This window comes from Heptranchias perlo, chromosome 1 (genome assembly GCF_035084215.1).
Source record: "Heptranchias perlo isolate sHepPer1 chromosome 1, sHepPer1.hap1, whole genome shotgun sequence".
Lineage (NCBI taxonomy): Eukaryota > Metazoa > Chordata > Chondrichthyes > Hexanchiformes > Hexanchidae > Heptranchias > Heptranchias perlo.
Genome location: NC_090325.1, coordinates 188,286,236 through 188,299,255, shown reverse-complemented (window position 1 = coordinate 188,299,255; position 13,020 = coordinate 188,286,236). Strand labels below are relative to the sequence as shown.

Genomic DNA, 13,020 nt, shown 5'->3' with positions numbered 1-13,020 from the left:
TTTTTCTATCTTTTGCATCTTTTAATATTATGGACAATTTTGCATGAATCAGAGTTGCAAAACTTTTATATTTAAAAAAAAATGTTCCCTGGCACCACGTGTTATTTCTTTCATTCTGCATCCAGTCTTGAAGATAGTGGAAAATCAAATTTATCACCAACTTGATATGGATGTTTTAACAAGAATGAAGTCCCATTAACATCAAGCAAATATTGGGTAACTGGTTTTTTAAAAAAATGGCACCAATTTGTGCAGTTGAGACTATGGTATATATTTTTGTTTTCTAAGGAACATTTCTATATTTGTGTGTGTGTGCACATAATTGATACTTTGGAGGGGGAAATGGAGATAAAATGTAATATCTAAACTTGCTAAAAATTTAGTTGGTTAACTAAAGTTGAAGGCAATTTATATTGTGATACATAAAATTAGCACCTGACACATGGGTACAGAGTTGATGTCATTTTGGCAATCTTTTTTCACAAGAAGCTGTTCCACTAAGTTAGTTTAGTGCTTAGGCGCCTTGGAACGTTTTACTACATTAAAGGCATCTATATAAATGCAAGTTGTTGTTGATGATGGGCCAAATTTCCTTTTCCTGTTCATATCTTTAATATATTTTAACATTTGTATTTAAAATCCCTGAACATTGATTCAGAAATGGCTGATGTTATATAATAGGTATGTGACTAAAGTCAAATGGGATATGAATCCATATTGGAAGTTCAGTTGTGGTTATTCAAATACTCTCCTCCCATGCCCTTTTTTTTTCCTTTTACATAGGTTTCTCTAACACCCTTCAGTGGTTAAAGCAGGAGGAGAATGTATGGGGAACACTTTTCTATATAAGCTTCTCGTACCAGTCTCTTTCTTCCCCTAACCCCCACCAACAAACCTACCTTGTAGATCTTATGAAAATAATAGTTTTTAAATGCCTTGCCTTGTAGGAGACCTTCCTGGGCCTCTGCAGCTTGTAGCATGCATTGTGGGTCTCCCCGTCACCTCTGTAGATGTTCAGTGATGCACATAGTGAAAGTCTGGATGTTGATCAAAAATTCAGTACTGGCTTAGTTGTAATATCCAGCTAATATTGGGAATTTGTCCAGCTTGGACATTTCCTAATCCAAATCTAGAGCCAGAAAGGATGTCGGTCTGTGCATTTCCAGCTGCAGCCAAGGCTGATGCTGTCATAGCTAACTTAGTAGAGCAGCCTCTAGTGAAAAAAGACTGCCAAAATGCTGGGTCTCCACAGACTAGGGGAGAAAAAAGACCCCAAAACTGGGATTACCTTCTATGATTAAAAATAGCTTAAGAAATCTTGTACCTCACAGTATTTACCGATGAGGGAGGGCATACTTTCTTTCACCTTTAGGTAACTATGATATAGTTCACAAAAAAATTGTATATTTTGAAACTGAATTTTTACAATAAGTGAATGCCTCCTAAAATCTCAAAACAGCAATAAAAATACCTGCTATATAGTATACTTAATTGTAATTGAGCGCTTTATGGTGTTTGTTCTTGAACTTAGCTTTCTAGTTATAGATTTATCCTCCTAGTAATTGTTTCTACATAATTGTTACAACAGGGCCTGATGCTAACTGGAAACTGTACTTGCTCCAAATATTATCAGTATTCTCAAACTTGCCACAGTTCACAAGCAACAGTTTATTGCCTTATGCAGGTTTCTTTGTTTTTAAACTAAGATTAAAAATTTTGCTGCTATTGCCATTCTGCTTTGTATAATGTAAGTTAAGCATTGAGCCCTGTTAACAAAGTATAATCTCCATTCTCTAGCTGAATTGCTTTTTAATGCCTGCATGCTACAACTTTTTGTTGGTGTATTAACTGATCTGATGTAATGTTGCTTATTATTTTAGCAATAGTTTTGACCATATATTTATTTAAAAGTACTGATGTTGATACTTTCAAAAAATTTTAGAACGTACTTCATATTTTCAAAGACTGTGATTTAAATTCTGTTTTTCTGATAATTTTAGTCTCCTTGCTTACATCGGGGACAACTGCCACTGTGGCTCTGTTACGTGATAGTATTGAGCTTGTGGTAGCAAGTGTGGGTGATAGCCGGGCAATTCTTTGTCGAAAGGGACAACATAAGCGACTGACTGAGGATCACACTCCAGAAAGAAAAGATGAGAGGGAAAGGTAACATTATCGAAAACTTGATACAAATAGTTTAGTGGGAATTATGCTTAATGTTGTAAATCCATGTAGTTCAATATAGTCTCAGGATACGGGGTATGCCATTTAGAAACGAGATGAGGAGAAATTTCTTCACTCAGAGGGTGGTGAACCTGTGGAATTCTCTACCACAGAAGGCAGTGGAGGCCAAGTCATTAGATGTATTCAAGAAGGAGATAGATATATTTCTTAATGCTAAAGGGATCAAGGGATATGGGGAAAAAGCGGGAACAGGGTACTGAGTTAGACAATCAGCCATGATCATTTGAATGGCGGAGCAGGCACGAAGGGCCGAATGGCCTACCTTTGCTCCTATTTTCTATGATGTGGAGATGCCGGTGATGAACTGGGGTTGACAATTGTAAACAATTTTACAACACCAAGTTATAGTCCAGCAATTTTATTTTAAATTCACAAGCTTTCGGAGGCTTCCTCCTTCCTCAGGTGAACGTTGTTGTTCCAACAACGTTCACCTGAGGAAGGAGGAAGCCTCCGAAAGCTTGTGAATTTAAAATAAAATTGCTGGACTATAACTTGGTGTTGTAAAATTGTTTCCTATTTTCTATGTTTCTAATATAAATCATTATATGTTTATAGCCACATTTATTAGCGTTTCAGGTATTTTATACATTTATGTAAGCAAGTGCCATTCATATCTATACTTTTATTTGTTGGCTTCTGTTTTGTTTGTATTTGACAGGATTAAGAAATGTGGTGGATTTGTTGCCTGGAACAGTCTGGGCCAACCACATGTAAATGGGCGATTGGCTATGACACGCAGTATAGGAGATCTAGCCTTAAGGTCTGTGGGAGTCATCGCTGAGCCAGAGACCAGACGGATTAAGGTGAACCTGCATGCTACAAACCGCTGCTAATTTTTATTTTTTTGCCCTGTACATCTCTTCTTGGGATTCCATATCGTATTTTCAAGAGTGTTGTTCTAAATCTCGTTGAAATAGAAATTGTGATGACTTAAAGAATATTGTATTTGGTTTTCTAAATATAGTGTTTCTAAACTTCCATAATTTTTTAAGTATATTAAATCAATTTAAATGAATTTCTGTAATTATCATATTTTATCCAAGCACTACTTGAAAGTAAACTGTATAACCATCCTTGTTTATCGATAAACTAGAATATCTGTATTGCTGTTAGATTGAAGTTATTGAATTTGGATGACACAGCATTGGGACTGCATGCTGAAGCATTTTGAAAATGATTTTTGCCTGCTGTGATTGCTCAGTGGGCAAACGCACTGCCTGGTATTGTACTAAGCCATACAGTCCAAAAGGTTCCAGTGTTGATTTCCAATCTATGCTGAGTGAATTGGTTTCAGCCAAAGTTCTACATTTGGCTTTGGTGCTTCAGGTGAAAAAAGGGGAAATCAACCAGGTGTCCTGCTCCTGGTGACTGTCCAGTGACTCAAGCAGGAAAATTCATGTATGGATGTTGGGTGAGATCGGGCTCAGCTATCACCTGCTCCATGGTCAAAAAGCCTTTTAATGCTCACAGTCGAAGCTCACAACTGAAGGGTGGCCACATGGGCAAGATATTAGAGGGTAGCTGGTGCCTGTGCAACTGTATCCCAGGAAGAGTCAGCAATTTCAAGAAAAGGGATTGAAAATTGTAGGGAGGGGGCTTTCATACATTCCTTTGTATAATTGTACATTGAAGTTTCTCTTTCTGAAATTGTTTCCTTTTACATCTGGCATTAGCTAATCTTTTGAGTTCTGTCTTTGCAGCTACAACATGGAGATGATGCTTTCTTAGTTTTAACAACAGATGGGATTAACTTTATTATGAACAGTCAAGAGATTTGTGACCACATCAGTCAATGTCATGATCCAATAGAGGCTGCCCAGGTTATTGTTGAACAGGTAAATTAAGTTTGATTTAATCGTGTACCACATGTTGGGTTTGCATTTACCTATGTACAAAAATGCCCAGTCATTTGGCTGCCTGCCTTGATAGCAAGATTATTTTAATGACTAATTTGTTTCCTTTTATACTTCATTTGCGGTAAACGTAAAAGCCTCTGTTTGCTTCAGGGCAGCAATGAAATGGTATCTGATCCCATAAGTCATTTTACTTTTTGGAAATGTAAAAGAACTGGGAAGTTATTTAAGCTTTATTTTAAGCTTTAAGTACATTAGTTACTATCATGTGAACTGGAATCCAGTACTCAGTTAATTTTGTCTTGGAGCATATGGTTTTTATTGAAGCCAAGTGTACTGTATACTTTTTCCCTATGAAGGTCTTTAGTTGACATTTTGTACCTGAAGACCCCAAAATAAATGTAGGCATAAAACGGCGTTAGTAAAAGCTGATAAAAATGAAATCTGTTTCAAGAGACACCAGGTCAAACAAAGAAGCAGTGGAAATAAAATGGACTACTTTTCACCCAAACTCTAGTAAGGTGAAATATATTACATAGAATTTACAACACAGAAACAGACCATTCAGCCCAACTGGTCTATGTCGGAATTTAGTTTAAAAAGTACCACATCACAAACTGGAATTTTTGGCATGAGGCACATATCAACATTTTAGGAGAACTATTTGTGTATATGGCTTCCCAAAAAGGATAGGAAGGTATAACTTACAAACTGTATGGCAGTGCTCATAGTGTTTGACAAATTTAAGTTTTATGAAGTGACTGGTGATGAATTCATCAGAGTGTTGATGTGCAACTGAACATTTTCAGCTATTGCCTGGATGCTGGCCTCAACAGAAATATCACTCTGAACAAGATATTCAAACATGTTGACAGGGGGCCTACTTTCCATGAAGGAATGTTTCTTCATGGTGATGACACCCAAAGCAAAGAGTTCATTGCTAAGACCCACACACACCATGGCCCCAAAATTTCTGGGGCCCTGCTGGGACTTCAGGCTGCCAGTCTGTTGCGCACCTGACCCCATCCCAAATTTGGGGTCATGGTTATTTGCATAGATTTGCCGAACCCGTACAAAGCTGGTTGTCTGGGCAATAGAACTCTGGCACTGAGCCTGGGGCAGTTTGGTTCGGTTCCAGTACTTGGGTTCAGTTTTGTGTATCTTCAACTGCTCCTCGTTTGTGGCATTAGTGGGATGTCTGCCTTGGTTGTGGGGGGGGGCGGTTAGGGAGAAGGGAGGAGGAGTAAATTTTGAACCTTTCTTGCTGATGGACAAACAAGTAAGAATTCAGTGTTGCTGTTGGAAAACTATCAGTTGAAGAAATTGTGGGTCCCACTTTGGTTAGGATCTGTTTCTGGCTGTATGCCTGCTTCATGCACATGGCAGGGAATGTGGGCACAAGCAGTGGACACCTCCATTTCTGGCAGAATTTAGGAGCTGGAGGAGGGTAGAGTAGTGACCTGGTGGAACCAGTTCCCTCTCCAAATTCTGGCCCACCCATCTAACCTATCACAGCCCAGAAATGTTGCATCCCACATCTTTAATCTAATATAACTGCCTAGAATTGATAGTCAATGAGGATATGTGCTTGCAAAATGTACCCCTCCTAACACTTCAAGAACAGAGTGGCACCAGTGCTAATACAAGACTGTGCCAGAGGCCATGTGTGCCATTTATGAGGAGCAGCTGAAGAAAGCCCAAGCTTAAACCCAAGACTGGAACCAAACCAAACTGTCCCTGGCTCAGTGCCAAAGTTCTCTTGTTCAGAAGACCAGCTTTGTAAGGGTTTAGCAAACCAGTGGGAACAAATAAACACAGTGCAAAACAGAATATTCACTTTCTATCTTTCATTTTACAGACTTACCATTACTTAATGGGGTGGAATTATGACTGATCACAAAAAAAGAAATCGAGGGGGAGGAGGGATGATTATTGTAACAAAATGAACGTTTGTATGCAATTCGAAACTCAAAAATTAAGGAAGAGTTCCAAGATTACTTCAGCGATCTCGTGGTCCCAAAGTGAAGTTATGCTGAAAGGGAGTATGAGTCGGAGAATTGTTGCTACTGTGTTGTAGCCCCGTGTCCAACCCACCTCTCATTCAAGCACAGCTCCCCGCCGGGAATACAGGACTGCTGAGTTTAATTTTATGTTATTAGATTGTCCCTAATGTGTTTTGAATAAGAAAATCAGTTAAGAAACTCGGGAGAGAAAAAACTGAGACCAGTTTATCAAGGTCGAGGGGGTTGCCAAGGATAGGGAAGTTTATAATGAAGGGAGGACAAGAGGAGGGTGAATTCAGAAGAGAGGGAGTCAGAGGGGATAAGGTGGGGATTAAAATCGCTGAGGATCAGTTTCTTGGTGCAGTGGAAATCTGGATTTCTCTTCCCCAAAAGGCTGTGGATGCTAGCGTCTGTTGAAATTTTCAAAACTCAGGTCAATAGATTTTTGTTAGTTAGGGGATCAGGGTTCAGGAAGATGATGAGTAAATGGAGTTGAGGTACAGATCAGCCATGATCTAATAGAACGATGGAACAGCCTCAAGGGGATGAATAGCCTGCTCCTGTTCCTGTGCAGAGGCTAAGTGAAGGGATGAGGTTGGCCACCTTGGAGAGGAAATCATCTTAGGATAGTAAAGTGCTGGAGGAGTAGGGTGAGAGGCTACGGTGTAACTTTGTGATAAGGGCCACGCTGCCATCATGGTTTAGGCGGGATTGGCGTTTTTGGGTATGGCCTTCCATGGAAGCTTCTTTAAGGAGGAAGGAGCCATGTTTCTGTCAGTGCCAAGATGTTGTTTGTCATTCACAATGTGGTTGTGGAAGGCAATGGCCTTTTTCGTGAAGCAGATATGGAAGGGATGATGATCATGCACCATGAGATCTGGGGACTGGTGGTGTATAGGTGGAAGGGATGGAGAGGAGGTTGGAGAGGTAGAACCCTTTGAGAGTCATGCTCGACAAAATAATTGACGAATAGAGGATGGAGCAGTTGGGGTTGCAGCTCTTAAGGAGGCAATAGTGCACGCCATGATCCTGCTAGGGAATACTGAGAGAAGCACTGGGGGTAGCCACGGGCTTGCCAAGGGCATTCAAGCTTGGGACAGCAATGGGAGAGAATGTAGGCTGAGAAGTAGTGATGGTTTGGAGTACAGATCAAGGGGTGCAAAGAACTCTAGGAAGGGAAATGAAAGGCTGGGGAGAAAAGGGCCAAAAAAGGACATAGAAATAATGGGCTGGGGTCTGGATACACCACAATAGTTGGCATTAAGCATCATAATAAACTATCTTTGATTTTAATTAGGCAATTCAATTAACCCATTTGCTATTATTTTCATATAACATATGTCTAATAGGAAAGCATCTGCGCTCTTCATCTCCCGTCAATCTCCATCTGCCAGTGTGAGGGGTTGTTAAAACTGCAACCAGGAGGTCTGGGGTCTGTTTACTTTCTACCTTGTTCTAGATTTTTTTATTACACACTAATTAAAATCCACCGCCACACAACATAATTTCTAAAGCAGACATTCATAGGGTGTAAGATAGCCAAATGACGTACTAAAGTTAGCAATGCTTTTTTTAAAATATAATTTTACCCAGAGAGGCATTTCACTTTGGCAATGTAATGATACTAGTCTTCTCCTTTTGTTGCAGGCACTGCAGTATGGTGCAGAAGATAACAGTACCATTATTGTGGTTCCATTTGGTGCTTGGGGGAAACACAAGAACTCTGGCATCAGCTTTTCATTCAGCCGAAGCTTTGGCTCAAGTGGAAGATGGGCATGAAGTTGTGACTAAGGAAAAACTATAGTCTATATGCTGCACACTATCCAGTTTTTAAAAAGTATCCATTTAAGACCATTTTCAAAGACAGCAGAATTGGTATTCCATTTGGTGAATGTCCATCCTATTAAGACCTGTAATGTGAATAAAGGCAGCTAGCCAGTCATAGAATTAAAGCATTACTGTGTCATTTGAACAAAGGATTTAATAACTGGACAGAAATATTGACTTTTGGAGGAGAGCAGGCAGAGGTATTTAAAATTCACTAATTCATCATTTTAGATGTTTGTTTAGCTGTATGAAAATTGTCTTATTGTATAAATGCTCAAAGGCTTTTGTGTTATAAGTCACAGTAACTGGTTACATTCAGCTTGGTGCAACAGTGCAAAGACAATTTGTGCCCATAATGTGTTTTCAGTTCTGGCACTGAAACCAGTAGGTTTGCTGCAGTACAAGTATTGGATGTTATATCCGATGCTGGGAATGGGAAAACATTGTATATTTGTGCTGGGTCCCCGATTACCTCTAAACTAATACTGTTTATTCAATATATGCTTGAAAGTTTGTTTTGCTCTGCGCTGAACAATTTGAATACATTCAAAAAAAACTTGCCCTGCCTTAACTTGAGCTGCTTTATTGCTGGTTTTACCAAACAGAAATCAAAGTTTTCTAGTACATAAGCCTTTTCACTTTCTCTGATTATTCTAATTTCCTCTGCTTCAAACATGGCCACCAAAGCACAGGGAAAACTGTATTTCTGTACAGTCTTGGAGTTTGAGCTTAAATGTATAATATGTCAGCTAGAGCTTGGAGTAAGAATTTTGTTTTTGTTCCCTATTGTAAACTAAATGTGATGTGGAGATGCCGGTGATGGACTGGGGTGGACAAATGTAAGGAGTCTTACAACACCAGGTTATAGTCCAACAGCTTTATTTGAAATCACAAGCTTTCGGAGCTTTCCTCCTTCGTCAGGTGAAAGCTTGTGATTTCAAATAAAGCTGTTGGACTATAACCTGGTGTTGTAAGACTCCTTACATGAAACTAAATGTGGTTGGCATTTGTAGCTGAAAGTCCAACTCCTAATATTTAATAGGTACAGGGGCTGCCTCAAAAGTTGTAATTTCTACCACAAATATCTGTGGCTTCCCAGGTCACTGCCAGAATGGCTGTGTGGGATATGACCAGAATTCATGTAGTGGAGTGCCTTTCTAGCCCCACTTTTTCCAGGGAATTTATGAAGTTTGTGTAAAGTGCAGTGCACTCTGATCTATGATTTGAGTTTGTGATTCAGTACAGAGTAGAGGGAAATTAGCTTGATCCTGAATGTGGACCTAAATCAATTACGCCTCTGTGAAGCATCTTTGGGATGGGTTTCTATGTTGAAGGAACTATATAAATGCAAGTTGTTGTTGTAAATGATGGTAAGTGTTAGACAGGATGAATTTCCTTTTCTTGTTAGATTCTTATGCTGTTGAATTCATCCAAATTCTCAAAAGCTGGAGTGTCCAATTTATTTTGTGTGAGGAACAAGCACAATTGTGTGATCCTGACTGTTAGATCTTCCAGATTGTAACTGGAGGATGGGAATTTTGAGTGTAAAGTAGCTCAGGCTAAAATGTTTCCTTTTTTATATAGTGTTTGTACATTTACACTATTAAAAAGTAACATTCTGGCTAAATTCAGTTGTGAACTAGATATGCCAACTTTTTTGAGGGTAAGGGCATTGAAGGAGAGGCAAGAAAAAATGAAATATGAATTTTTTGGCAGTATGGAATAAACTGGAGAAGCACAGAATCTGGGTAATGTTTCAGAATATTTGTATGAATGGGAGAGCAGTCATTTGGAAGAGAGGGATGTGTTTACTGTAAAACGGAAGGATAATGGAAATTGGTAGTACAAGCCAAGGTAATGTTTTGTCTTTTTCTTTCTTTCTCTTGCCCCCGCTCCCCCCATCTAATCCTACAGTATAAAAGATTGAATTGGGACACTTACAGTAATAGTCTTTTTGTTACCTGTAGAACCCTAGCAATCTATAAGCAGGATTTGATTACATTTTAGAGGCAGTACCAGAAGGCACACATTGGGCTACATTAAACATTAAGTTTAAAGCAAGAACTTCTTCGATTATCCCTTGGGTTTAATTTCTTCAGTCAAGGTATATACAACCTATTTGTATATCCTGAGATGGTAAGACTTTTTGGTGTTGATTTTATTTGTAAATATGCTAAATTGAAATACTGTAGTTTAATCACAGTGTGAAAGCAGAATGGTCAGATATGGGAAATTATTTTCTGCTGGTTTCATCCATTTGGTAAATCTCCATTTATACACTAATTTTCTAAAATTTAGTTTCTCGATAATGTGATTTCTGTAAAATCCCAGATTGTTTTAACCTTACTTTTGTGTTGTGTTGAGCTTGCCTGTCATACTATCTGTTATTGCACCAAATTGTACAAATTTACAGAGTTGCAAGAAAAGATTATTCAGTACCTCATTTGTGTAAACTCCAGCACAAAACATGCTGCAGTAGCTATTTTAACTGTGATTTAGACCAGCGGGACCTACCCGATCTCTGGTAATGCTGGTGGAGTAAAGTCTGATCTGCACTTAGTACATACACATAATTAGAAGCTGGATCCTTGGAAATGGTAGGTGGTGATAAAATGAACATTAGTGTGTTATACGTACACTATATAGGGAGATTTTTTAAAAGTGGCACTGTTGTGAATGTGGCTGTACACCTAATTTATCATAAATTTTGTTAACTATCTTTATTTTTAAGCAGTTGATATTGTCCAGAAATCATTTTGTGACCCAAGTCTGCACACAGGTACTTCTGCTAGGCCCTGTATTATAATGTGTATAATACATGTAAATACTCCATGTTGTATATTTATTGATTAATACTATATTTGTCCTGGTAGTAAATATGTACTATATTATGATTGATTTGGCTTTGTACAGATTTTGCATTTATATTTTAACCATAACCTGTAGAACCCTAGCAATCTATAGGCAGGGTTTGATTAAATTTTAGAGGCAATACTAGAAGGCACACATTGTATTCATCTGAAGGACTGCTATCATTGAGCTACAGATAAGAATTCAACTTTTTGTGAATTTTGTTTTTTTTTACAAATCGAAGCCTGTTTGAAAGGCAATCTATTCATTTTTAAGACTATTTGCTTTTTGTTGTGTAGTCACTGGACTTTTTAGCCCATAGATGCTTTCATCATATAGAAGTGTTATCCGAATAAAATTAATATACGATTTGTATGCTTTAAGTGCACAAAGCTCAGGTGTAACCTTGTGTGCAACTCCCAAAACAGAAAAGCTTAGTGCGTATGTTGTGCAAAAACCTAAAGCTATCAAATACAATAGGGCATACTGTAACCATTTTCAGTATAATATATACGCTGTACTATTGCTCTATCACACTAGCTGCAGTGTGTTGTAAATTTATGTGCTTGTTGCAATCAGTACCCAACTGTGTTCTGATATCACTTAATTGAGTGTAGAGTTGTGCAAGTGTGAATTAGTGTTGGATTTAATTAAACCAATAACTTGAGCGACTGACCTCAGTCAGCATTCAGTGGTGGTGATACATTTCTCACCAGCCGTCAAGCACCACACTAAATTATCTTTTTGTTTAAGTGGAACTGGGGAGCGTTTAGTTGTGTGGCTCTTATAGTATTGTCTAATGCTAATATACTGAGACCAGTACATCATGTAAATAGTTGTAGTTTGAGCCTTTCCTGAGCTATTGTCATCTTATGGGTATGGTAATGTAGTGGTTATGTTACTGGACTAGTTATCCAGAGACCTGGACTAATAATCCAGAGAACGTGAGTTTAAATCCCACCATGCCAGTGTGAGAATTTCAATTCATGTCCATAAAGCTGTCAGATTGTCGTAAAAACCAAATTGGTTCACTAGTGTCCTTTTTAGGGAAGGAAACCTGCTATCCTTACCTGGTCTGGCCTATATGTGACTCCATTTCCACGCCAATGTGGTTGACTCTTAACTGCCCTCTGAAGTGGCCTAGCAAGCCACTCCGTAGTATCAAACTGTGTGTACACCTTGTATGCAAGTTGGAGTTGGAAATAACTTCCTTACTGTGAATTATCAAAAGTAATTTTTAATGGCATGAACACTTTCATCAGATTTGAACCAAATTATTGTTTGGTCAAAGTGTTTCATACCAAGCAGCAAGTGAGCGGTTTAAACGTTTTAGCCTGAATGGAATGTGAAAGCAACTGTACATAATATTCAAGCTGTTCTAGTTTTTTTTAAATGAGAATCATCTGTAGTCTTTTAATGGTCTGCATATTTATGCATTAAAATGGAGCAATGCTACATATGTAGTTGCCTTAGTTTTCTTAAGTAGGAGTTTTATTTTCTATTTTATTTTTCCCCAATTTGATTTTGGTACAAGCAACCATCATTTGAAGGAGTCTGCCAAGTGACAATAACAACAGCTGAATATTAATCAATAATACGGTGTAACTTTGCCTACAAATGTAATGCTGATTTTTATCAATCTGTTTCAGAAGCTTTGCAGGTTTTTCATATCAATCTGAACAAAATTGTATTAGAATTCCCACTTTTTTCTTTTCCAATGTCCTACTTGGATTTACAGTATGGAAGATATTGCTTGTATGATACTGACCAGAATACATTTTTTAAGTTTTAAATTGTAGATGTTTTGGGTAAAGCATGATGAAAACAGCATGTACTGCTGTTGTACAGTAACTGTGAAAAATATAAGCTGTATGTAACCTTTCAGAATACTAAAAATAAAATTATTTACATATAATGTATGTGTATATTTCTGCTAGGGATGATTCTGCCCATCCTCGACAACCCCGCCCCACAGATAAACCTTTAGTATAGTATCTTTCAAAGCATTTAGAAATTTAAAAACTAGTTGCCACATTGAAAAGAAAATCTAGTCGATGCTCATTAACAAGCGGAACAATGGAAACATTGGACAACTGGAATCCTATTTGCCTAGAATCCAAATGTGTGTTTTTAAAACTCTATGTCCAGAGTTGCATAGCAGCTGATCGCCCCATGGTCTCTCCAGAAAGTGTTTAAAATGCTAAAAGGATTTGATAGGATAGATACAGAGAAACTATTTCCAA

The 13,020-nt window shown here is 38.1% G+C and overlaps 1 protein-coding gene across 3 annotated transcripts in view; it reads left to right on the top strand.

Annotated features, from left to right (window-relative positions):
* ppm1kb (protein phosphatase, Mg2+/Mn2+ dependent 1Kb) overlaps nucleotides 1–12,692 on the top strand; it is a 39,161-nt gene extending 26,469 nt beyond the window's left edge. For all 3 annotated transcript variants that reach the window (XM_067994447.1, XM_067994448.1, XM_067994449.1), the window contains exons 4-7: nucleotides 2,001–2,166; nucleotides 2,903–3,047; nucleotides 3,945–4,079; nucleotides 7,748–12,692. In XM_067994447.1, coding sequence (XP_067850548.1) covers nucleotides 2,001–2,166; nucleotides 2,903–3,047; nucleotides 3,945–4,079; nucleotides 7,748–7,879 — 578 coding nt within the window. In that variant the 3' untranslated portion in view covers nucleotides 7,880–12,692. The remainder of the gene's footprint in view (nucleotides 1–2,000; nucleotides 2,167–2,902; nucleotides 3,048–3,944; nucleotides 4,080–7,747) is intronic.
* The last annotated feature ends 328 nt before the right edge of the window (nucleotides 12,693–13,020 follow it).